The sequence below is a fragment of the Triticum urartu genome, chromosome 7A (assembly GCF_056163025.1).
Source record: "Triticum urartu cultivar PI428250 chromosome 7A, HENAU_Tu73, whole genome shotgun sequence".
NCBI classification, from domain to species: domain Eukaryota; kingdom Viridiplantae; phylum Streptophyta; class Magnoliopsida; order Poales; family Poaceae; genus Triticum; species Triticum urartu.
Genome location: NC_141879.1, coordinates 692,596,408 through 692,623,011, shown reverse-complemented (window position 1 = coordinate 692,623,011; position 26,604 = coordinate 692,596,408). Strand labels below are relative to the sequence as shown.

Genomic DNA, 26,604 nt, shown 5'->3' with positions numbered 1-26,604 from the left:
CCTTTCGAAATTAGCTTCATAGACGGTACATAGATAGATGCATCTCATCTGGAAAACTGCTGAGGCGGAAGGCGAATATTGAGCCTTCATCCATGTTGAAGGTCTTTGCAACTTTAGGCCAATGCTTGTGGATGATTGGTCGTCCATCCTTCGTCCTCTTCAGGAACACTTCAATATTGAACCATGGGTGTTGTATGAAAACCTTCCTCGCCTCCTGGCCGTAGAGTTGGTTTGAGAGGTAATCATCAGTGAACTGCTTTGGAAAGGCCTGAAAACAAGGATGTGCATAAATATCTTCTCTATATTGGAAATGGGGCAAAGGAATAAAAAAGGCAAGGTATAATAGTTAGTACCATCTTGTAGTGAACTGATGTCTTCCTCATTGTGTAGACAAAGATCTTGTTGTTTTTTGTCGCTAATTTCTTTATCCTAACAATCTTTATGAGTTACTTGACTTGATTGATATTCATGGACAACTCATTTCCCCATATGCAAAAAGGGTTGAACGGTGGGTCAAAACCTCGGACTGCAGGGCTACATATGCAAGACCAAATTGTTGAAAACCTAAATATTAGAATGTTTCCTGCAATTGCACAATAATGTGCTATTAGACAACAGAGCATCCACGTGCTAACCTCGATTGTAAACCTCAGTGCTTCCCATTGTTTCCCAGCAACACATATAAGGTAGTTAATCATCAGGTTAAATAAGGGTTCGCATGCCATTAGTAAAATATGTCGATGAAACATAAGCACATTGCAGATTCATTAGATTAATTCAGGCCACATGGAAAACCCATGTATCCAAACCAAGCATGATTAAGAACTAGGAAATCTAGCACTTGTATATGTTTCTCATGTATTAAGTGTAGCCAAATTTGATTTGTTCCTCACATGCACAACAATACAAAATTGTACCCATGATAATTGGACATCGCATTGCAGAATGGAGCCAACCAGTTAACTAAACACCACAAAAAATGAACCAAACATTAACAGAGCACCACATTGCAAAATATAGCATACTCCTAATAGAAGATCAGACAGTTAACCAAACCAAGCATGCTTAACAACTTGGAAATATAGCAATTGTATTTGTTTCTCATGTATTTAGTATAGCCAAATTCAATTTACATGGTATACAATAACAGAATGCACCCACAACAATTGAACATTGCACTGTAGAATTGAACCAAAAAGTTAACTAAACACCACAATAAATCAACCAAACGTTAACTAAGCACCGCATTGCACAAAATTGCAGCCTGAAGAATTGAACATCACATTTGCAAAATTGAACCAAATAGTTAATTGAAGATGACAACTAATTAACCAAACAGTTAATAAGTGAGCACCACACTGCACGACATATAGAACATATACACTAGAGCAACAAATTTCATGGTAAAATTAGATAGCACAATTCACTAGAATTTGTTAAGGAAAGGCAGGAGCAACACACGCAACGGGTAAACCGAGCATGCTTAACCAGCGTAGCTATCAAATGGCAAGGTGCTCCTCCAAGAACTGGGGGTCGCCATGAATGGTAGCCATCGCGACCTCATTCATGCGTGCGGTCGTGATTTGCTTCTCCGCTGCCAAATGCTCCTTGAGCTCCTGGCTATACCGCGTGCTGCATGGCTTAGTGCGGCGCTTATTTGGTGGAGGGTTCGGTGATTTCGGAGGAAGGTGTCGCGCCAGCGGTCAGGGCATGTGGGATGTGGAAGGAGGAGGAGGATGGGGGTTGGGTGTGGATTACCTGCCTGGATAGATGAGCCGAGCAGCGTGAAGGAGGGTCGCCGGCGAGGAGGCGACGCTACAAGCAAGGAGTGAAGGTTTCAACTTGGAAAGGAAGGCGGAAATAGGGGAAATGTGGCTTTTGGTAAGGGGGAGGGGGCGGGGAGGTAGATATTTCCGCGGAAGCCAAAAATTTTGAATCGGTTCAGTGAAAAAACTGGCGCGCAAAGTGTCATCAGACACGGTCCCTTATTCAGAACTGTGTACCATATGTGAACATCACAAACAATTCAGTTAGCTTAACCCGTGTGTGATCAGTTTGAACGTCAAAAATTTTGGTTCGAATTTTCCTGGTTACAGTGGTCATCCACGTCATTACAAAATTTGGGTACACAAAGGAGACTACAGCACACCCACACTTGTTAATTAAGCAAGTTCAGCAATTAAACAGAGCTAGATGACCTAAACATTACTCTAACAAATTAAAGACCGGCGCTCTTAATTAAACAAAACAAAGAGTACTACTATGCCTGATGCTCGTCGATCTCCGCCGCCTCCTTCATGTCCAGCTCGCGCCCGATGGTCTCTTGGGGAAGGGGCTCCATGGCATCCATCACACCATAGTCAGCAAGCATCTCGCCATCTGTGTCCGCCATCTCTTTGGAAAAGTCCGCCACGAGCTCAGCGTGGGCGGCTGCGATCTAGGCTTGGATGGGCTCCGTCGTGGGCCACCGACGGAGGAACGACTCATGGCAAGGTATGCGCCATAGGAATGGACGGCTGCTCGAACGCTCTCAGTGATTGCCAACTCTTCGGCCGTGGGTTGCCGACCTTTGTCAGAGAAGCTTCTTTCGGTTTGTGCAGTCACCACCACGAGCTAGGCGTGGGCGGCCTCGACCTGGTCATGGGCGGCCTCCGTCAGGGCTAAGGCCGCCGCTGCGGAATGGACAACTGTTGTGCCGCTCTCGCCAGTTGCTATCCCCGAGGCAGATGTTGCTGCCGCCACCTGAGAAGCAACATCGGCTGTTTGGGCTGCCTTGGCCGCCCGGTAGCAGATTGCGGCTGCGCTCATGCACCTTGTTAGCACACGCATGGTGGCTGCGGCCGCGCTCGTGCTAGAGTGGGCCACCGACGTTGCCCTCACGACATGGGTCCATGTCCCCATCTATCACCGGCGATGATTGAATAGTGAAATGATATTTGGGGAGCGAGCTAGTGTGCTTGACATGCCGGTTGTGGACTGTAGCCGACGCACCTTCTCGCGTAAGCCATAGGCATACTATACGCCGACGGTGCTCCAGGATATTCTGTATTGCATCTCACACGGTTGGTGATAATAAACTGTGTGGGATCTACTTGATTTTTCATCTTGATTTGAATTACATAATGGGGTCAAAGTGGCAATGGATGGTGCTTGAATTGCTAGAACTTTTATCTGAAGTGAACATGCAACTATATGTGTGTCGTAAAAGAACCGGAATTATTCAGGGTTTGTTTGGACATTTTATACATTAAATTGGTTTTTCAGTCATTTCAGGTGCACAATTCAAAATTAATCTACATGCACATGCTCCGGTCCACCAACATGGGTTGTAAAATCATATATGTGTCCATGGGTTTATGCTTATGTCCCATGCAAGAAATGGGGACGAATTTTGAACACCACGGCACAGTGGCTCTCCGGCAAACGTTGATGTACTTGCTTTTGTAATTCTAGTAAATCCAAAACCCGCCTGAAATTCATGAGCCTTGGCATGCTATCATGGAATGGCATCAACATGCTGGGGTAAAAAATATTGTCCCATTTGGGGCAGGTTATGGTATAAGCTTCTTACAAACCAGAGCTTCTCAAAAGAAGCCTCATGGTTTCCGTTAAGGAAACGTGTCACCTCTGTGGACAAAACGATATTCGTTGCCTCTTCTTCCTTTTAATTTGTTTTCCTGGTGTCAACATAGAACAACAGGAGCGTCGTGTTAAGTTTTGGATTTTTTCGGGGATCGTTTGGACATTTTTATACGTTAACTGAGTTTTCTTGGCATTTATGTGCATAATTCAAAATTGAACTACATGCACATGCTCCAGTCCATAAAAATGTGTTGCAAAATCAAATGTTTGTCCTTGGTTGCAAGCTTAATTAGGTCACATGCAAGCAATGAGAATGAATGTCAAACACCTTGACACTGTCGCTCGGCCGCTAACTTTGAGATACATGGTTTTAAAATTCTAGTAAATCGAAAACTCGTCTGAAATTCATGAAACTTGACATGATATAATGGAACAGCATCGATATGACATGGTAAAAATGTTGTCCCATTTGGGGAACGTTTGGCCATGAGCTTCTCGCAAACCAGAGCTTCTGTCACAACAAGCCTGATGGTTTCGGTAGGGAACGTGCCACCTTGGGGGACAAAATAATATCTGTTGCTTCTTCTTACTTTCAAATTTTTTCTCGTGTCAACATAGAACAACACGAGTGTTGTGTCAATTTTTGGTATTTTTCGGGGTTCGCTTGGACATTTTTATACATTAACTGAGTTTTCTATGCATTCATGTCCATAATTCAAATTTCAACTGCATGCACATGCTCGAGTGCATATAAATTGGTTCAAAATTGGAATGTGTGTCCTTGGTTACATGCTTAAGTCCCATACAAGAAATGAGAATGAATGTCAAACACCTCGCCATCGTTGCTCGGCCGCTAACATTGAGATACATGGTTTTTAAATTCTAGTAAATTGAAAACGCGTCTGAAATTTATGAAACTTGACATGCTAGCATGGAATGGCATCAACATGCAGTGGTAAAAATATTGTCCCGTTTGGGGCAGGTTGGGGTATATAAGCTTCTCAGAACAAGCCTCATGGTTACGGTAGGGAATGTTTCACCTTTCTGGACAAAAAGATATCCATTGCCTCTTCCTGATTTCAATTTTTTTCTAGTGTCAACGTAGAACAACATGAGTGTTGTGTTAATTTTAGAAATTTGTCGGGGCTTGTTTGGACATTTTTATACACTAGTAAGCATGCACGTGCAACGCACGTTCTTTTAACGTATATATTATACTCTTGTACATGCAACATAAGGCAGCTAAAAAATTTATCTATCTCTACTCTTATAAAAGCCGAGTTGGTGATGATGGTGTGCCTGCCATCTTACAATATAGACCGTCCAATCTATATCTGACGGATAGAAAGCAAACTGTGGCAATTTTGCAAAAAGATACCCGCACCTCTCTCGTTCATCCTTATCTCCCACAACTTCACTGTTGAGTAATTTAAAAAAGAAGCCTCTTGAACAATCTGGCATGATGGCCGCTGCCAGCGTCGTCCATCCCCATGCCTCCGCTAAGTCCGACCATCAATCACCACCGCACCCCACTTATCCCCACCTCATCTCTCATCTTTCTCGAGATATCATTGTTTCGATGAAATTCTCGAGATATCATGTTTTCGATGAAATTCTCAAGATATCGTTAATTTTTACACATGGGATTACTCCTGCATGTGTCAAGCACAACAGGTGTTTTGTAAAAAAATGCTTCTTGATGTTCTGTGCGATGCACGTGCATCTTGCTAGTAACACATAATTTGTATTCTAAAATAACATATACTCATGCACATCAGACTATTTTTTATCGTTAAAATAAACATATGGAAGTGGAAATCTCATTTTATTCATCTATTTCTCCCCATTCCAAACAAGTAAGGCAACAAATAAATCACAATATAACAATAAAGTTCAATTGCATAACATAGTAATTCACTTTTTTGTTTCTCTCCCCTTTTTGTTGGTGAAAATGTTACAAAAGTGTTAGTGTTAAATAATCCTATCCAAGCGTTATTATCATAAAATATTTGCCAATGACCCTTAACACTTTCAAAAATCGCTGCCAAGTGTTCAGATGCAAAATACTTGTAAATCTGAAAAAACAAATTCATGGCATAAAACTCAAAATTAACGACAAAAATAATGTTGGAGAAAATGTAAGTATAATCAAAATTGAACTGAACTTGACAAAATTCGAAATCATAACCTTTCTATGGTTGGCAATGGGTCATTCTACATAGCAAAATTTACATGTTTAGAAGCGTTGGACAAAATATCTACCTACTCCATGAAATTTAACATCCAATGACCACAAGATGACTTGCATGATTACAAAATTTGATATAATAAAAATCTTAATAGTTTATAAAAATTCCAAAATGATAGTGACTGAACACCTTCTTTAACCCCTTGTGACCATATGAAAAAATCGCACCGACATAGCCAAACGGAATTGGACAAAGTCCGACCCTAAATACAAACCAAATGACCAAAAAGGCTATTTTTGATTAAAAAATGAATTGGACAACGCCCAACGCTACATATGTAATTACGACTTCACCAAAAGGGCTAAAAACCAACTAAAAAACCAACTCAAAAAAGAAAAGAAATGAAAAAACATAAAAAAGACACACCTGACACTTCTCTCAGTTCTCCTCACCTCGTCACCTACCTTCACTACCCTTATCACTCCACTGTCTCCCCACTTCTCCCTGTGGCCACAAGCCCATAACTCTCTCTCTCTCTACCTCCTCAGGCCCCCCTCCTCTTCGTCTCCACTGCAGACGTGAGATCTCGCACCGCCTCTCCCCACTCTTCTCAGCACTTCCTAATCGAATCGGTCTCTGAAGTGCCCGAGGAACCGCTCGAGCTTGGCATGCTCGCTGGCCGACCTAGTGCTAGGCCTGGACGAAGGCCGACGCGGAGGCGCGGGACTTGTCTCCACTAGATCGGCGGTCGTGGCAATCGTGCATCCGAAGCTCCACGGCCCGGCTCCGTGCCTTCCTCTCCGTCTCGCTCGCCTGGCGCTTGGAGTGTCTGCTCGTCGTCGGCTCCCACCACCCTGTGTGTGCAGCTGTGTTGTGCCCTGACCTGCCCAGGTGCAGGTGCGGCAGTAGTGCCGCGGTGGCTGGTCCCCTGCAACTACAAGCCGGCGCCGGTTGATGATCTATTCCCCACTCCAGCTTTCATATCTGCTTAGTTCGATTTGAGGTAGTACTCCCCATTCAACTTTTGCTAATTATTTTTTTTGCAAAACACTTTTTCTAATTCCTAGTTGCTATTCATCACTGTACAATACATATGTAGCTCAGTATCTTAGGTTTAAGCATGAGAGTCTGTAACACCCCGGATGTAACTTTCCCAATTTGTACTCCAACTCTTGCCGTTTCCGGTGTTAAGTTATTTTATTTTCTCGGGTTCGGGTTTTTATTGTTGTCGTTGTCATGCATCTCATATCATGTCATCATGTGCATTGCATTTGCATATGTGTTCATCTCATGCATTCGAGCATTTTCCTCGTTGTCCGTTTTGCATTCTGGCGCTTCGTTCTCCTCCGGTGGTCATTTCTACCTTTCTTTCATGTGTGGGGATTAAACATTTCCGGATTGGACCGAGACTTGCCAAGCGGCCTTGTTTTACTACCGGTAGACCGCCTGTAAAGTTTTGTATCATTTGGACTTCGTTTGATACTCCAACGGTTAACCGAGGGATCGAAAAGGCCTCGTGTGTGTTGCAGCCCAACACCCCTCCAATTTGGCCCAAAACCCACCAAAACCTGCTCCATCATCTAGAGCGTTCGATCACGATCGCGTGCCCGAAAACTGCACCTCATTTGGACCCTCCTAGCTCCCTCTATGCCTATATATGGACCCCTTCCCCGAAATCCGGATCCCCCCTCGTCCAAAACCCTAGATCCAACCCACCGCGCCGCGCCGGACGAAAACCTGCCGACGGACATTGTCCGGCCGTCCCCGCCGCTGCCACGTGTCGCCTCCGCGTTCGTCCGCCGCCTCGCCCCACTTCGCCAGCCCGCGAGGCCCGCGTTGGGCCCCCACGGCCGAAGCCGCCGCCGTCGCACCGCGCCTGGCCCCGCCGCCTCGTTCGCCCGCGCCGCCCCTCTCCTCGCCCGCCGGCCGCCGCCTGCCGGATCCCCGCCAGCGCCGACCTCCGCTGCCGCCCGGCCCACTCCGCCGCCCGGCCGGCCTCGCCTCCACACCGCCGCCCGAGCTCCGGTGGCCGCCGCCCCTCCTCACTGCCTCGCCCTCGCCTTCTCCTCGCCGGCCTCGGCCACCAACGAGCTTGCCGGAGCTACAGTGCGCGCCGCCACCTCGCCGGAGATTGCCTCGATCTGCGTGCCTCGGGTCAAACCCTAGATCTGGGAGGTTGAATTTTCGTCCAAGTCCCTGAAATTCCAGATCCAAGTGCTCATGTTCGTAGCTCCGTAACTTTGCATCCATAGCTCCGATTCATGCATATAGCATATCAAAATGTTCATCTCAGAGAGTACATCATTTCATTTCATTGCATCATTTTCATTTGAGTTCATCTTGATGCCCGAAATGCTGTTAGAAGAGGGCTACTTGAGTTAATTGTCAGATCTGCTGCTTCATTTAGCTTTTTGTCATTTTTGCCATGATTAATGTGTGCATGATATGCCCTGATGTTCTACATATGTTTTGTTAAGGGTTTTGTCATATTTCCAAAGGTGCAACCCATGTATTTTTGTGATGTGTGTGGTGACTAGTGCAATCTTGCAAAGTGGTGCACTTGTTAATTCTGTTTTCAGGGACTTAGCAATTCCACTAAGTCCTTGAGCTGTTTATCTCATGATGCCATATGTTCATGTTGTTTCCTAGTGATCCGTGCCTCTTTTGAGGATGATAAGTAAGGATGTTTTGTTAATATTGTAGTACTATATCCATCCATGTCTTTGTTTGGAATTATGGAGCACCCTAGCTTGAGTCAATCGATCTCTACTTTTGCTACTTTGTGAATCTGGGCAGATTGTCAACTTGTTTGCAATATTGCCGATGATGTTGTAGTTGATCCGTGCATGCTATGCTATTGTTCTTGCCATGTGTAGCTTGCATTTTGTGCCTTCTTGACAGATGTATGCTTAGCTTATCATGACTTCCACCGTAGTGAGTGCATCGAGCTCATAAACATGCCTACTTGAGTTATGTTTCAGCATGTGCCAGTTTTCACTAAGTCTGAAAACTGATTATGTTTTTGCTATGTTCACATGCTTGCAATTGTATTTTCCGATCCCTTTTGGCTCAAGGTCACTAAGGGACTTTTGTTAAGATCTTTGAGTAGCTCCATGCCATGCCTTACTTTGCCATGTTCAGGTCAGGTAGCATGTAGTTTTGTTACTCCGAAGTGGGCTACCTGATCTGAAATTCCAGACAAGTGTTAATTTCACTAAGTCTGAGTTATGTTTGCCATATGCATTTTTTGCCATGCTTGGTTGAACCTGTTAATGGATGATTTGGCCGTAGCTTAGTGCTAGACTTTTGTTAAGCATCTTGAATGCATCCCTGCCATGTATTTTGTTGTCTTGTTTGGGTGCTGTAGCATGTTCATCTCGTTGCATTTAGATGGCTACTTGTTGTAAATCGCAAACCGGTGTCATATTTGAATCGCTTGCCATTTCCAAACCGTAACTCCATTTCCGGTGTTCTTTATATCGTTTTCAAGCGATTTCATCTCATCTTTCCAGTGGCACACTTGGAATTCCAAGTTGAGGCCAGGTTCTTGCTTTTCCTGTCATATCTTGCATTTTGCATCCCGCATCGCATCCCGCATAGCATATCATTTTTGCATCATCTTGTTTGGTCCTTGCACGTGGTTGATTGTGTCCTTGTTGCTTGTTTGTCTTGTTTGGGTAGAGCCGGGAGACGAGTTCGCTAACGAGGAGCCCGTTGAGTTTGCTTTCGAGGATCCAGTCAACTCTGACAACTATGCAGGCAAGATGATCATACCCTCGATATCACTACTATCTTTGCTATGCTAGTTTGCTCGCTCTTTTACTATGCCAATGCTACGATGCCTACCACTTGCTTTCAAGCCTCCCAAATTGCCATGTCAAACCTCTAACCCACCATGTTCCTAGCAAACCGTTGTTTGGCTATGTTACCGCTTTGCTCAGCCCCTCTTATAGCGTTGCTAGTTGCAGGTGAAGATTGAAGGCCGTTACTTGTTGGAACATTTATTTACATGTTGGGATATCATTATATTATCTTGTTATCTTAATGCATCTATATACTTGGTAAAGGGTGGAAGGCTCGGCCTCTCGCCTAGTGTTTTGTTCCACTCTTGCCGCCCTAGTTTCCGTCATATCCGTGTTATGTTCCCGGATTTTGCGTTCCTTACGCGGTTGGGTTATAATGGGAACCCCTTGATAGTTCGCCTTGATTAAAGCTTTTCCAGCAATGCCCAACCTTGGTTTTACCATTTGCCACCTAGCCTTTTCTTTCCCTTGGGTTCTGCAGACTCAAGGGTCATCATTATTTTAAACCCCCCCCCCCCCCCGGGCCAGTGCTCCTCTGAGTGTTGGTCCAAACTGTCAGCCGCCGGTGGCTACCAGGGGCAACTCTGGGCTGGCCTACCGGAAGTTTAGACAATCTGAGTGTGCCCTGAGAAAGAGATATGTGCAGCTCCTATCGGGATTTGTCGGCACATTCGGGCGGTGTTGCTGGTCTTGTTTTAACCTGTCGAAGTGTCTTGAAGAACCGAGATACCGAGTCTGATCGGTACGTCTTGGGAGGAGGTCTATTCCTTCGTTGACCGTGAGAGCTTGTCATGGGCTAAGTTGGGACTCCCCTGTAGGGATTTGAACTTTCAAAAGCCGTGCCCGCGGTTATGGGCAGATGGGAATTTGTTAATGTCCGGTTGTAGATAACTTGAACCTTAACTTAATTAAAATGAATCAACTGAGTGTGTTACCATGATGGCCTCTTCTCGGCGGAGTCCGGGAAGTGGACACGGTGTTGGAGTAATGTTTGCGCAGGTTGCTCTCTAGTTTCTCGCTCGTGCTTTGCCTCCTCTTCTTGCTCTCTTTTGCGAATAAGTTAGCCACCATATTTTGCTAGTCGCTTGCTGCAGCTCCACATATTTTTACCTTGCCATACCTATAAGCTTAAATAGTCTTAATCACGAGGGTGCGAGATTGCTGAGTCCCTGTGGCTCACAGATTACTATTACACCAGATGCAGGGCCTGATGATTCCGCTCCAGGAGACGCGTTTGAGCTCAAGTGGGAGTTCGACGAGGACTCTCAACGTTACTATGTTTCTTTTCCCGATGATCAGTAGTGGTGCCCAGTTGGGGGTGAACGGGACCGTGTCGCATGTTCGGTTATCTTTTATTTTGGCGCCGTAGTCGGGCCATGAGTGTTTGGATGATGTAATGTTATTTATGTACTTGATTGACGTGGCGAGTGTAAGCCAACTATGTTCTCCCCTTTATGATTTATATTACATGGGAGTTGTGAAGATTGCCTAACTTGCGACATATGCCTTCAATGCGATTATGCCTCTAAGTCGTGCCTCGACACGTGGGAGATATAGTCGCATCGAGGGTGTTACAGAGTCATTTTTAGAATCGGGGAGAGAAAAATAGAAGTTGGAGTAAGCTATTTGATTAGACGTTCTTAACTTTGTTGCAACAACTGTTATGAGTGGAGATTCTAGTTAGTTATATTCTTGAGGTAACCATGCTGTCATAAAGTTGATTGATTGGTCGATTTGAATTCTGGGTGGCTAGGGGCATTGTGAGGAGCTAGGGACCAAGACAGATTTGGTTGATTTGGCTTGATCCTGCCAAAGAAATTTACTTCTTCTGAAAAGACGGAAGCATGTTTTTAGAAAGTTCATGGTTAACTTTCCAAATCCGAGATTTATAGAAAAGCAAAGAGACGGGTTGAAGAATGAATAATTGATATAGCACAACCTTCTAGATGTATTTCTTCTTGTCCCGGACTCCCAGTTATAACCGAAGTGCTTTTGCTGGCTTACAAGGAATGGATATTGAAGACCATGGAAGAGTCATTGAATTTGTTCCACAATAAATTTTTGGGACTCTGGAATAAACAGAAAGATGTGAATGGGAGGCATACCTGCCTGCCATATACATCAACCCGAAGCTTTTGAGCGTTGTACAGAAGAAGTACTTGACAGGTTTACCTCATGATAGTCTCGGATTTTGTTTGGTCAAAATGATCAGGTACTCACTCACTTAATTTCCGAATATACCAGTTATTTGTTGAATGTATTGGTTCGAATCGGTGATACATCGAAGCTTCTCTTTCCTGAAACGACTTAAGGGTGTATTAAGGTAATCCAGTGCATGGGTTTCATATTTCAATTCTTATATGTCATCCTGTTTTCATAATGTTATGCAGTTAAAAATAAGAATAAATAGCTTACAAAATGCACCTTGTTAAGAGCTCAAAATCGCATTTGACTCAGAAGACCAGCATTTATGATTACAACACTAAAAAATGATCAAATGTGCTTCGGGAATGCTATGCAGGGAAAAAAATAAGCACAATAGCATACCAAATGTACCCTACTAAGACTCTGCACATATTCTCGTGCCTTAAGCATGATTTCATGACTTTGGACTCTGACTAAAAATTACTCAACTTTCGTTTCCTATACTTGCTCTTCTCTGTAGAGGAGAGTTTTTGGAATTGCCTGTACGGACAAGTATGTATGACTGTACTGTCAAAAAAATTGTGTACGACAAGTATGTGTGACTGTACTGTACACTTTGGCTATCTTAAAATATGTTTTAATCTGGTCAAGATATAGTACTTTCTTAAGTCTTAGTTTGGCCTTTACCAGTAAACCTACATTTACACGCTGCATATGGCAACATGTTTATTTAATTACACTGTGTAAGTGTTTGACTGGTCTCACATCAAAGCATAGTTTGAGACGTTTCACTGATGAGCACATACATATATAGAAAGTTTGCACATAATCTGTTCAAACCGGGAGGGATACAAGGATTTTTTTTTAGATGAGGACAAACATGTTTGCAAATCCTAGCTTTGCCATTGATTCTACCTGAATTTACTTTAGTAGATCTTCTCTTGTAAAATCCAAACTGTTTCCGAGCCTATACGTTTACTTTCCTATTTTTGTTTATCATGCAATACTTATCCTGCAGCCAACTAATATGAAAGTTTAATAATAGAAGATGACCTCATTTATATACAGAAAAATGAAAACTGTTGTAACATTTAGAGAATTCCACTTACCGGATTTTAATTCCATGTGCTTGGATGCATATTTGAATAAATAATCCAGTTCTTTTAGCTGTTGCACCACAAATGAAAAAGTATTAGCATCACAAGCCACAAATAAAAAGAAAAATAATCGTATTTGAGAAGATGGGGTGGTAGGACTAACTACAAACCGTAGAAGTGCTTTTGGAACGTCCACCCATCTCTGCATTGATGAGAGATTCGGGATAGGACCAACTACAGTACTGCTCTCTATCCCTCTGCCTTTTTATTTCTTTAGGGCCTGGAATTCATGACACAGTTTAGCAGTTGAACAACAATCCAGTGATTGCACCACCTACACATGTTATGTTCTGCAGTTGTGTGACTGCTGATTGTCTGGTGGCCGGCACCTGTGTTACAATGTGACTGCCATCAAGGACGGCAACAATATGCTTATTTTGCTCGCGGGTTGGACGTTGTCACTTTAAAATGTCCTCTCTATTTTGTGCATACCGCTCCCTTTCCATCTGATTCTTTATCTCATTACGGTCTGCATGTTTGAAAAACAGATCATATATCATTATATAGCAATAAAACCGGGCCATATATCATGAAGTTGATCATCATTACCTTGTGATACAACCAGCTGGGTGTGTGCCCAATTGAGCTCGGCTACGGCAATTTTCTTCTGTTTATAGACGTCACGCCGTCTCTTATTAATCTCATCCCTATTTTGTGCATACTGCTCTCTATCCCTCAGCCTTTTTTACTTCTTTAGGGTTTGCAATCAGTGACACAATTCAGCATTTGAGCAAAAAAATTGAAATCATGTGCTTGGGTACTGATCATCACCCAAGTACTGGGTGTTGCTTATATCCCGGCACGGGGTGAGCGTCCCGTTGGGAGTGGTCGGGACCATACGATGTCCTTTAACCTTGTGAATGTCAAGAATGTTATCATACAACTATACCTGAAGCAATAATGCAACAGGAAGTAGTAGTTTGCAATACCATCATCTAGGTCTCTTTCTGGTTGTCTTTATTTGTGTTCATATTACTTGTAACTAAAGCATTGGACGATCCATATGCAAACTAGGAACGATTTTAGGTGAGGTCAGTTATATACTGAAGAGCATGCACCTGTGTTGGTGACGAGCTTGTCAAGCGCGGCCGTGGACGGGCGCCTCGGCGGCTGCACCTGTGATGGCGAAGAGCTCGTCGTCGTGGCCGTCGTCGGGTGACTCGGCGGTTGCACTTGTGCTGGCGAAGAGCTCGTCGTCGTGGTTGTTGTCCGGTGCCTCGGCGTCTGCGCAGGGCAGCGAGCAGTGATGGCGCACATCAAGCTGGACGCCTAGATTGATTCCCCCCTAATTTAGCAGATTTCTTTTCGTATAGTTGAGCAATTCCATGCGAATTGGACGTGTTGTTTCCTTGTACGGGCGTGGGATCCATACTAAAGTGGCGTGTTGTGCGGTGGCTTCTTTGCGTGAGTTATCGTGGGAGAAGTAGGACGTGAGCGTCTGCCCTGGCAGAACATTTAATCCTGAGCGTTGACTGGTGTGGCAGGCCTTTCATGTAATATAGAACGTTTTATGTAATTTAGTGGGATTGATCAAACGTCTCTGGTACTTATGTGTACACTTTGTGGTGTGACTTTACGAGGATTCATGTTTGTTCTTTTAATAGTAGTATAGATTAACTGAGTTTTGTATGCATTTTGTGCATAATTCAAATTTGAACTACAAGCACATGCTCTAATGCATATAAACTGGTTGAAAATTCAAATTTGTGTCCTTGGTTGCATGCTTAGGTCCCATGCAAGAAATGGGAATGAATGTCAAACACCCTACTACCATCACTCGGCCGCAAACACTGAGAAACCTGGTTTTTAAATTCTAGTAAATCCAAAACTCCTCTAAAATTCATGAAACTTGGCATGCTATCATGAAGCGGAATCAACATGTCGTGGTTAAATTTTTGTCCCATTTGGGGCGGGTTTGGGTATAAGCTTCTCACAAACCAGAGCTTCTCACAACAAGTCTGATGGTTTCGGTAGGGAACGTCCCACCTTTGGGGACGAAACGAAATCCGTTGCCTCTTATTGCTTTCAAAAAAATTCTAGTGTCAAACACCAGGACACTGTTGATTGCTGACAAAACATTGAGATACCTGGTTTTTAAATTCTAGTAAATCCAAAACTCATCTGAAATTCATGAAACTTGGCATGCTATCATGGAGCGGCATCAGCATGGTATGGTAAATTTTTTGTCCCATTTGGGGAAGGTTTGGGTATAAGCTTCTCACAAACCAGAGCCTCGCACGACAAGCCTGATGGTTTTGGTAGGAAACGTGCCACCTTTGGGGACGAAACGATATTCGTTGCCTCTTATTGCTTTAAAAAAAATTCTAGTGTCAACATAGAACAATATGAGTGTTGTGTTAAATTTTGGAATTTTTTGGGGTTTGTTTGGATATTTTTATACATTAACTAGGTTTTCTAAGCATTTTACATGCATAATTCAAATTTGAACTACATGCACATGCTCCAGTGCATATAAATTGGTTGAAAAATCAAATCTGTGTCCTTGGGTGCATGCTTAGGTCACATGCAAGAAATAGGATTGAATTTCAAACACCAGGGCACTGTTGATTGCCGGCAAAACATTGAGATACTTTGTTTTTAAATTCTAGTAAATCCAAAACTCGTCTGAAATTCATGAAACTTGGCATGCTATCATGTAATGGCACCCGACATGCTGTGGTATTTTTCGTGTCCATTTTGAGAGAAGGCGCACTCGAATAACAGCCAACAAAGGCATTTTGAAAAAATAGCTGCCACTTTAATACCTCAAACATTTGTATAATTTAAATCATGTGCGTTCTGTCAACCATTCACGTGACGCCATGTGTCTTGGTTTTACTGGCTATAGGAGGTTCCGTAGGAGAACTGCTTGACTGAACGAGAGGCGTGCGAGCGAAGTCCGGTGCGCAGGCTGACCGAGAGGCGTGCAAGTTGTCCTCCAATACGCACGCTCACCAGGAAGTGTGTGAGCTGTACGCTGTGCAGGTTCACTGGGAAGCGAGCCCTTTGACTTCCATGGTCACCCGCCTTCCTCTCCATTAATGGCGCCCGAGCCGCTGTTTAATATGGGCGGCCTTACTGTTCGCCTCCCATTCCCCTTCCTCCCGCAGACCTCCACCAACGCCATGGCGCAGAAGGATCATCTGCCACTAGTCTTCAAGTTTGGTGAAGTCGACTCCAAGCCGGAGGACATAGAAAATAAGGAGGAACGGGGCCTCATGGACATGGCCCTGAATGAGCTGGCTGTGGCGGTTGCTGCCCCCGCTCCCGCCCCAGCTCCCATCCCCGAGCCCGCGCCAATGACCATCCCCGTAGCATTGACGGGCTAGTCACCGATCACTATCGCTGAGCTGGAAGCCGCGGGAGTCAGTGAGGTCTCCGCGGACCCGCGCGAGCTCGTGTACATGCCAGCGCCCGTGCCCGTGCGCGCCCCTCCACCCACTGCGGCGCCGGTCCTCATGCGTTTGGCTGCACCCGCCGCGCCCGTGCCTGTGAGCGCGCGCCCCTCGACGGCATAGGACGCCGCCGTCGAACGCTACCTCTCAGCGCCGCATGTTGCCGTCCTCCGGCGCCCCGCCCGTCGATCGCGCGATGACATGATGTTTGATTTACAAGTGAAGAACATTGTATGCTGCCTTGAAGACTTCAACAACGGTGTCCCGGAGGACGACAACGACAATGACAGCGCAGCACGCCGCCTCCGCCACCGCCGGAAATAGTTTTTTTGGTTTACTAATGTATCTCGATCATATGAATAGAAATTCGCAGTATGACTGAATGAAAGATATGGTTTGAACGAACTTGCGTTTTTCTCTCTTAATGTACAGACTAATCAAACGATTTTCTTTTGAAAAAAACATCAATGGTTTTTAAATATAAAAAACTCATCGCAAATATTTTAGTTAGAACACCCATATGCAAACCGACAGCTTCCCCAAGAAGCCAAGGGAAAATGTGTCGAGAAAGATTTGTGCACCTCTTCAACACAAATGGTTGTTTTGGATGACCCGTGTGCAACCACGTACAAACAATTTGGTAAGACTTGCATCTGTCATATTGGGTATATATGTTGCCATTTGTTAAACTGGAAAGATTTACATTTGTTGATCTAGTAACATTGCCATTTGTCAACCTTGTAACACTGCGATTTGTCAAAATATGAAGCTAAAAATCACTAGCACTATCTAATTTTAGCAACTAAAATTCACTAATTAAGCATAGATTTCATTCATAGATTAAGCAGTCATTCTTTATACAAACAGTTCAACTCGACAGCTGATCCGACCAAACTTTTCCCCAACTGTTGTCAATCATGTATTGAAATAGCTAGTTCAACTGTATATACTAGCTAATTTTAAGTATGTTGTACAGTTCCACCACATCTATAGTCAGATGAACTGAACAAAATAGCCCTAAATACTACTACCACTAGGAGGGGCTTTGTACTACTTACGGCAGCATCTCCTCTGTCGAGCGTGCTCAGTAAGAGGCAGGGGAGGAGGAGGAGCCTACCGACGAGTTGGACAACTTCAATACGGTGCCTGCTGATGCTGCACATTTAGCGACGCTCAGCTCGAACATCGTCTGCCACTCTAGACGACCCCTCACCAAGCGGTGGTTCTCCTCGTAGATCTCCTAATTCCTCGCCTCTGAGGCGGCATGTGCGACGGCCACGGCGGTGGTAAGGCTCTTTGCGTGCTCGATGAGGTGCTCCTCCTCCTCCCGCAGGAACTCGGGGTTGCGCGCAAGGTCGCTGACGCACGTGCGGGCCTCCACCTCCGCCTCCCGCCTTCGGGCAGCAGTGGCGGAGCGGGTGATCACCCAGGCGGTCGACGGTGGGCTGGCGGCCACGGCGGCTGACTATGAGGTGGCAGCCACGACCACCACCTCCCTCCTTCGGGCCGCGGTTGCAGAGTGGGTGATGGCCACGGTGGCCGGTAGTCGGGTGGCGGCAACGACAACCACCTCCCGACTTTAGGCCGCGGCGGCGGAGCGGGCAATGGCCCTAGCTTCCGATGGTGGTGTGGCGGCAACAGCGGCCGGCAACAGTTGCCGACAGGAAGCGGCGGCGGAGCGTGTGGTGGGTGTTCAGCGCACACCCAATAGGGACACCACGCGCACTACACTACGCCGGGGACTGCGCCGATGCCGCGGTGTAGCCTCCCAGCTGGAGCTATCCTCTGATGACGACGGAGTGGCTGAGCGACAACAACGGATTGGTGCCGTTGGGGATTGTGGGAGAAGCAGGCGAGATAAGCTACAAGAAGGGAGGGGAAAATGCGACGCAGGACTCGCTGGCCATGAGGGTTTATATAGCAGTCCGATAAGCATTGGGATTTTGGGGGACTTCGCCGAGTCGGGCGGGAAGCTTGCGCGGGAACCTGCGAGGTTGCGCGGGAACAGGCTCATCGACGAATCATTGGCGCCACTTCGAGCCACCGTTTGGCCAAAAGAACGTCGCCGCGCGCTACGCAAGCTTGCGCTGTAAGCCGGCTGCGGCAGCGGGATGAAAAGACATCGAGAGGAGGATGAAAGGCCACGTACGCATATGGTTAACAAAAAATGTTTGTGATTTAATTACCTACTATACCGCCGTCCTGATTTATAAGTAGGATTTAACTAAAAAAATACGAATGCATGTCGCCAAAGATTATATAGTTGGATTCGTATTTGAACATAGTTTCCAATTATATAATTTTTATAACATGCATTAACATTTTGTTGGTTAAATTTAAGAGCAAAGTATGGCACAGAATATAAAGGGGACTATAGACCAAGAAGGAGGTAGTAGCACACGGCCGCTCTCTACGCAGCAACGCAACTGTCGGCCGGCTTGTAGGCGACCATTTCATGCGTATTCAACTGCTCTATGCTTGTGGTTGATTGCAGTTGAGGCGGCCGCGGCGCGCTTTGCTCGCGTCCCGCCGCTCGTGCTCTGCTCTCGCATCCCTCCGGGTGCTCTGCCCTCGTCCCTCCACGCTCGCGGCCAGTGTTTGGGGCCGGCGCACGATCACGCACGTTCGTGTACATGCGGTTGCGCCGGGCGCGGTGCGACGATGCAGTTACCCGCTGCAAAAACTGCCATGCGGATGCACCGAGAAATCCAGGCCGCCCGGCCCCCATTATTCATGCAGCCATTTACCTTCATTTCTCACGTCACATGACACAATAAGCACACCCACGGTGACACATACAGAGAGGACATCCAGCGGTTCCAATGGCGCTCCTCATGGCTCCAATGGCACTCCCCGTGGCTCTAATAGCGCACCCAGTGGCCGACGACGACAACGGCGGGCAGTTCACCATGCATCACGTAGTAGACACCCACGTGAGGGGGAAGGCCCTCTCGGTGGTATACACGAATGATCCGGTCTCGGTGGAGAGCTCCATCCAAACTATGGTCGGCTTCGACCTCGAGTACACCATCGGTCGGGCCGAGCACGATCAGAAGGTTGTCGTCGCCCAGTTGTGCGTGCAACATGACGTCCTCGTCTACCACTACCACATGGCCATAAGGCCTTGCGAGCGTTTCTCCAAGTTTATCAATAGCTCCGACTATAGTTTCACTACGGTGGACACCACCAACGATCTAAAAGCGCTCAAGGTTTCGGGCTTGAAATGTCGGAATCTTGTCAACATCCAGGACCACTACAAGGTCTGGGGCAGCGACAACAACAAACTAAACTAACTTTTGACCTCGCCTCGGCCATCATCGACCCCTACTACACGAAGATGAAGGATGAGAGCAAGAAGGACAAGAACGCCTGGCACAGTGTTTGGCATGAGAGACTGGATGAACAACACGTCAAGTACACGGCCAAGGATGCGTACACAAGCTACAAGATGTACAGGCGGATCGTTGACATGAGGAAGTGTTTTCTTCCTGCCCCAGACGAGGGATCGAGCCACAGAGCAGTGACGGGAGCGTCACAAGAAGTAGATGACTAGACGATCGTTCGTTTCTCCTACTTTAGAATGCATGCAATTGTTTATTGAGGTGTGTGCGAAGAATAACATATATATATATATGTGTGTGTGTGTGTGTGTGTGTGTGTGTGTATGTTATTCTTCTGTGGACATAGCAAATCACACGGCTTATTAGCAGCAATCGCATGTGTTATTATTGGTCTGCGCACACATTTCTGATTACGGACATGTTTGCCGCGTATCACACACATCTTGTTTAGTTGAACCGTTTCCATTGTGTTGCCTAATCACACACAGTTCATCCAGGTGTACTGTATGCCATATATCGCACACACCCTCATCTGGCTGCCCGTTTCTGTTGTTCTGCATCATCGCAAATAGTTCTTCTAGATTGACCGTTTTCCACTCATCGCACACGCAAATCTAATACGAACCGTGTTTGATGTCGCGACCATCGCAAATGTTTTGCATCTTTTTTGACGGTTTTATTACATCACCGTTTGTGATTGATGCATCGCACACAATTTCGTCGAAAGGTCTCTGATTCGACTATCGCGTTTGGACCATCCTGCCGTAGTGCCTGGCAACTCCTGCAACCCTAACACCAACTCCATAAGGACCTATTCGCTAAGAAAAAAAATCAGAGAGAAGGAATCATCATGTTTTACGATACGGAGCTGCCGCCACCTCCTGTTCTTCATCAGGAGGGCTGATCTGGAGTCTGTTCTGGGCTACGGAGAGGGGGATTCGATGTCGTTGTCATCATCGACCTTCCTCCATCATCAATTTCATGATGCTCACCGCCGAGAGTGAGTAATTCCTTCGTAGGCTTGCTGGACGGTGATGGATTGGATGAGATTTATCATGTGATCGAGTTAGTTTTGTTAGAGCTTGATCCCTAGTATCCACTATGTTCTGAGATTGATGTCGTTATAACTTTGTTATGCTTAATGCTCGTCACTAGGGCCCGCGTGCCATAATTTCATATCTAAACCCTTTATGTTTTCATGAATATATTTGTGTTCTTGATCCTATCTTGCAAGTTATACGCACCTATTGCGTGTTATGATCCGCATACAGGTGACAATAATTGGAATTATTTCCAGTGATTACCGTAGTTTGAGGAGTTCATGTATTCACTATGTGTTAATGCTTTGTTTCGGTTCTCTATTAAGAGGAGGCCAAAATATCCCTTTGTTTCCTTATGGACCTCGCAGCCACGGGAGGGTAGGATAGAAGACATCATGCAAGTTCTTAACACAAACATCGTATGACTATATACGGAATACATGCCTACATTACATTGATGAATTGGAGCTAGTTCTGTGTCGCCCTAGGTTATAACTGTTTGATACGTCTCCAACGTATCTATAATTTTTTATTGTTACATGCTATTATATTATCTGTTTTCGATGTTTTATATGCATTAATATGCTATTTTATATTACTTTTTGGACTAAACTATTAACCTAGAGCCCAGTGCCAGTTTATGTTTTTTCCTTGTTTTTGAGTTTTACAGAAAAGGAATATCATACGGAGTCCAAACGAGCTAAAATTTTACAGTGATTTTTTATGGACCAGAAGAGACCCACGGAGCATCGGAGTTGGGCCAGAAGACTCCCGAGGAAACCACAAGCCTAGGGGGTGCCCCTGGCTTGTGGGCTCCTCGGGAACCCCCCTGACTTATTTCCGATGCCAAAAATTCCTATAAATAAAGAAACCCCTGAAAATAAACATAGAACGGGAGTTCCACCGCCGAAAGCCTTTATAGCCATGAAAATCAATCGGGAGCCCGTTCCGACACCCTGTCGGAGGGGGAAACCATCACCGAAGGCCATCTTCATCATCCCGACGGTCTCCATGACGAGGAAGGAGTAGTTCACCCTCGGGGCTGAGGGTATGTACTAGTAGGTATGTATTTGATCTCTCTCTCTCATGTTCTTGATTTGGCACGATCTTTATGTACAGCGAGCTTTGTTATTATAGTTGGATCTTATGGTGTTTCTCCCTTTCTACCTTCTTGTGATGAATTGAGTCTTGATCTTTGAGGTTTTGTTATGTTGGATTAAGTATTGGATTTGAGAATACTTGATGTATGTCTTGCGATGGGATATCTGTGGTGACAATGGCATGTTCTATTGATTCACTTGATGTATGTTTTGACACTCAACTCGCGGATTCCCGAGGTGACATTGGGGTAATCTATGCATAGGGGTTAATACATGTTTTCTTCCTACGTTCTCCGATAGAAACTTTGGAGTGATTCTTTATTGCACGTTGAGAGATTGTTATATAATTCAATTATGTTATCATTGTTGAGAGACTTTGCACTAGTGAAAGTTAGAACCCTAGGTCTTGTTTTCAAGCATTGCAATACCCTTTTTGCTCACTTTTGTTACTAATTACCTTGATGTTTTTATATTTTTAGATTACAAAAACCTATATCTATCATCCGTATTACACTTGTATCACCATCTCTTCGCCGAACTAGTGCACCTATAAAATTTACCATTGTATTGGGTGTGTTGGGGACACAAGAGACTCTTTATTATTTGGTTGCAGGGTTGTTTGAGAGAGACCATATTCATCCTACGCCTCCTACGGATTGATAAACCTTAGGTCATCCACTTGATGGAAAATTGCTACTGTCCTACAAAACTCTGTGCTTGGAGGCCCAACACGAGTCTACAAGAAGAAGGTTGCGTAGTAGACATCACTGTTACATGATGAATGTCATCCAGCATAATTATCCGTCACCAATTCAATGCATACGAGCTTTTTCACACATTGATATTTGCTAATTTACTACTATTGTTGTTGTTGTTGTTGTTACAATCGCTACAAAACTGCTACCTTTATTGTTACCATTACTGTTGCTACTATTACCAGTGCTATCAAACTGTCATATTACTGTGCTACTGACCACTTTGATGCAGATATTTAGTTCTCCAGGTGTGGTTGAATTGACAACTCAACTGCTAATACTTCCAAATATTCTTTGACTCCCTTTGTGTCGAATCAATAAATTTGGGTTGAATACTATACCCTCGAAAACTGTTGCGATCCTTTATACTTGTTGGTTATCACCGCGCTACTGCGTGAAGCGCGAGCCAGAATCCCCACTCCGCGGGATGAAGGATGAGTGTGCCCCCTCCCTCCCCACCCACATACACGCACCCACGAGCAACCGCGGCTGCGTCCAGATCATGGGCCGCATAGGAAGGAGCTGGTGTCACCCCCACACAACCGCGACGTCTAGATCAAATGACACATGAAAGATAAGCCCGCGTCGCCGCTGGTGCATAGCTGGTGCGCCCGCATTGCCGGCCCGCGTCGCCTCCCCGCCGCCCGATCCCATCAAGGGGGAGCCACCGTCCGCGATCATGAAGGCGCGGGGCCGCATCCACCATCACCACCTCGGAGCCGCCTTCCCGTGGACGCTCAACCGCTGCGTCACCACCGCGGAGACGGCCGCCATGCGCCGCCACCATTGCCTTGACAGTGAGCTTGCCAAGGTCGGCGAGGAATGGTCGCTTAGCGACTCCTCCGCCAACGCTGGCAGAGGCAAGCCCACCGTAAGAGCTCTGCATTGGCCGTGGCGGCCCTCCGCACCGCCCGGGATGAGGTGGGGCGGCTTCTCTATGAGTGGCAGGCAACCGCACGACAAGGTTGCCATGACGACGACGACGCGGGCGACAATGGCGGTGAGCAGAGCACGACAGCCACACGTACGAAGTGGTCGTATAGTGTTTATGCGTTTTCTTCTAGTTTTAAGTTAATCGGTCGAAATATCGACCTTTTATTGAAATTATGTTGGGATTTTTATGAAATCCGCTGTGTTTGATGATATCCATCTGATTTGTTTAAACTTGATTTGAAATGTGTGCAGGCAGTCTTGGACGGCGGTTTCTGCATCCGTGTGCACGTACTAGTCTTCCTATCGACGGACAGATGCGCTGACCGGTTTACGGGCCGGCGTTGGAGTTGCCCAAACTAATTAACCAATGTAATATTACATGGTGTGTAACCAATCCGACGTTAGATCCTTAGTCATGGCAAATCAAATGTTTGTTAGGACAATTTATATTTGCGTGAGGATAACAAATTTAATTTGTAAGCATGGCAATTTCCTTATGCAGAATGAACTAAGATGAATTTGCCATGTTCATAACTAAAATTACCATCCGCGACGAACACAAGTTGCCATGATAACCGTTTGTTTTGTCATATTTAAATATCTGATGTTCAGTGGACATCCAGGTCCACAAACAATATACTTTTTTATAAAGCTGATTTTTTAATACAGTGCAGACGCAAGCGATCATATACACGTGTATACACTCACCTCTATGAACGCATACATGGACACCTTACCCCTATGAGCACCTTCGAAAGGCTGAGCCAGCATATCATTTTGAAATTTACGAAGTCGTCGACGAAAACGTCTCCTCCCACGGAATGCACATCGCCGGAAATCATGAAATAAATACAGGAACCAATGGCGACTCTAGAAATTTGCAACCGGGTATTCATGTGTATTCATTTTGTAAAAATCATGGGTATTTACATGAAGACTCAAGAATACCCCTACTGCCGCCCCTGACAGGAACAAATGCGAGCACTAGGATTTGAATCTCTGATGGGTTGGGATGTCGCCGTTCCTCTAACCATCCAACCACATATTGGTTCGCTTTTATAAAGCTAATTTGGTGCGTACCTTTCACGGATAAAGTACCCATGCGCACAGTTGAACGGAATTCATTGCAATTTGCAGAGAAATTTTAAGATCGATCACAAGAGCATTCGCGATCGATCATATCGACCCTTGTTTTTGTCGGTAGATGAACAGAATCGCCATAAACATAGATGATAAATAATGATTGATGATCCAAATGTTTGGGCTACTAGTTTCGGCCATCCAAAAATAAACGAGCATATTGGCCAAAGTACTACTACTGTTACAGTTTACAGTATTACTAGTACATCAAAAGCGTGATCGAACTAGCTCAGGAGGAGTACATGGATGGATTACTAGTTCCCTACGTACTACTGTACATGCATCAATGGTACAAGTACAAGGCCGCCGGCCGGGGCGCCGGGCCGGCGGATCAGAAGGACGGCACGACGCCGTAGCCAAAGTCGAGCAAGTAGGACGTGGAAGACGGCACGGCATGGGCCTCCGCGTCCACGTCGTCGCCGTCGGCGTCCTGGTCGGTGCGCTTGGCGAAGCGGCCCTTGACGCGCGGCCGCGACTCGGCGTAGGCCTTCCTGGACGCGTACCGGATGGTCTTCTCGAACCGGCGGTTCTTCCTCTTCTCCCGGTACCGCATCAGCCTCGCCACCCTGCCCTCCCCGGTCACCGCCACCGGACGCTCCGGCACCGTCAAGTACCCCATGTCCACCGGCGACGCCTGCTGCGCGCTCACCCCATGGCTCGGCGGTGCCGCGGTGTACGCGGGCATGTACGGCTGCGGCTTGGGCCGGGTGAAGTCGATCTCGAAGCTCCCGACGCCGCCGCAGATGGCCTCCGGCACCACGCTGACCTCCGATGAAGAGCCCTGAAAAATTATAGCCCTCTCGATCGATCAGCAAGTTGGTCTACGTACGGCAAGCAAGAAGGCGCGCGATCGGTTCGCGCCAAGGCAAAGGCGAGGCGACTGACGCTGTGCGCGCCGGAGGCGTTGGCCGTGTACGAGGAGCTGTAGGTCGGCGGCGGCTTGGCGCCGATCCCGCACGCGAAGTCCAGGTCCACGACGGCGGGTACGGCGCCGGTGGCGACGCCGCTGGGCACGACGCTGTCAGCGTGGGCGAAGCGCGTAAAGTCGACAGCGAGGTAGGGGTCGACGAGGTCGGATAAGAGGTAGTCCATCTTCCCGCCCTCCTTGCCGGCCTCCACGTTGAGGTTCAGCATCCCCCCGTGCTGGTGCAGCTGCTCGGGCACGTCGTCCTGATCCGCCCGCGCCTCGCCGTCACCGGCGCCACAGAACATCGTGGCCTCGGCCGCCACCGCGGCGGCCTCGGGGGAGCCGATGGGCGCGATGGGCACGCGCACGTGGCGCTCGGCGAGCGGGTTGGCGTGGTGGATGTCGGCGTCGCACAGGGCGCAGAGCACGGCGGCGTCGGCCTTGCACGTCACGGCCGCGGGGCTGACCTCGCAGACCTCGCACACCCAGACGCGCTCGTGGCCAGCTCGCGCGTGCGCCGGGCGCGCGTCGCACCCCGTGCACAGGTACCCGGCGCAATCCCGGCAGTGCACCGCCGCCGGCGCCGCCCCCTCGCACGCCCCGCACCTCCTCCCCCCCACGCCCCAGTACTTGCGCAGCTCCATCATACTAGTAACTAATCTCGTAGCTTCGACAGGCAATGGCGGGTGAACGCGGTGGGAGTAGTGGGAGGGAAGAGTGATTGATCTGAGGTGAGGGAGGTGGTGGGGGAGGAGGCAGTAGATGTAATAGTGGGTGGGGGAGGGGGACGTGGCCGGAGCGGGGCACGTGGTAGGTTCGGAGCCAAGCGATGGGTTGATGCCGATATGATACAGTGGGGATTTTGGCGGGGATTTGGTGCATGTGAAAGACGGGGAGACATCGCCGTCGCTGGCTGGGTGCTGGGTGGGTTGGCTTGGCTTTTCGGGGGAGGCAACCGATACCGGGGTACTAATCCCATCTTATCATGTCCTCCTCCATGCTCACGCTGATGGTGTCCGTGAACTGTGATGCCATTGCCGGGGAGGCAAACGGCGAGATCGCCATGCCGAGCCGGCCGGGGTGCGCGCGCAGGCCACACGTCCGGGACGCGGGGTTG

General features: G+C 46.8%; 1 protein-coding gene across 1 annotated transcript; it reads right to left on the bottom strand.

Annotated features, from left to right (window-relative positions):
• Nucleotides 1-24,645: 24,645 nt before the first annotated feature.
• On the bottom strand, nucleotides 24,646-26,224 carry LOC125520270 (zinc finger protein CONSTANS-LIKE 2). The gene is made up of 2 exons (XM_048685151.2): nucleotides 25,466-26,224; nucleotides 24,646-25,361 (listed from the first exon to the last, which is right to left on the bottom strand). Exons 1-2 carry the CDS (start codon nucleotides 26,132-26,134, stop codon nucleotides 24,912-24,914), a joined length of 1,119 nt encoding a protein of 372 aa, XP_048541108.2. The 5' UTR covers nucleotides 26,135-26,224; the 3' UTR covers nucleotides 24,646-24,911.
• Nucleotides 26,225-26,604: the final 380 nt, after the last annotated feature.

Bases quoted from the DNA above. Each gene is read 5' to 3' on its own strand.
- LOC125520270 (XM_048685151.2), bottom strand. From the start codon at position 26,134: ATGATGGAGCTGCGCAAGTACTGGGGCGTGGGGGGGAGGAGGTGCGGG. The intron at 25,362-25,465 runs GTCAGTCGCCTC...ATAATTTTTCAG, and splicing joins ACGCCTCCGGCGCGCACAGC to GGCTCTTCATCGGAGGTCAG.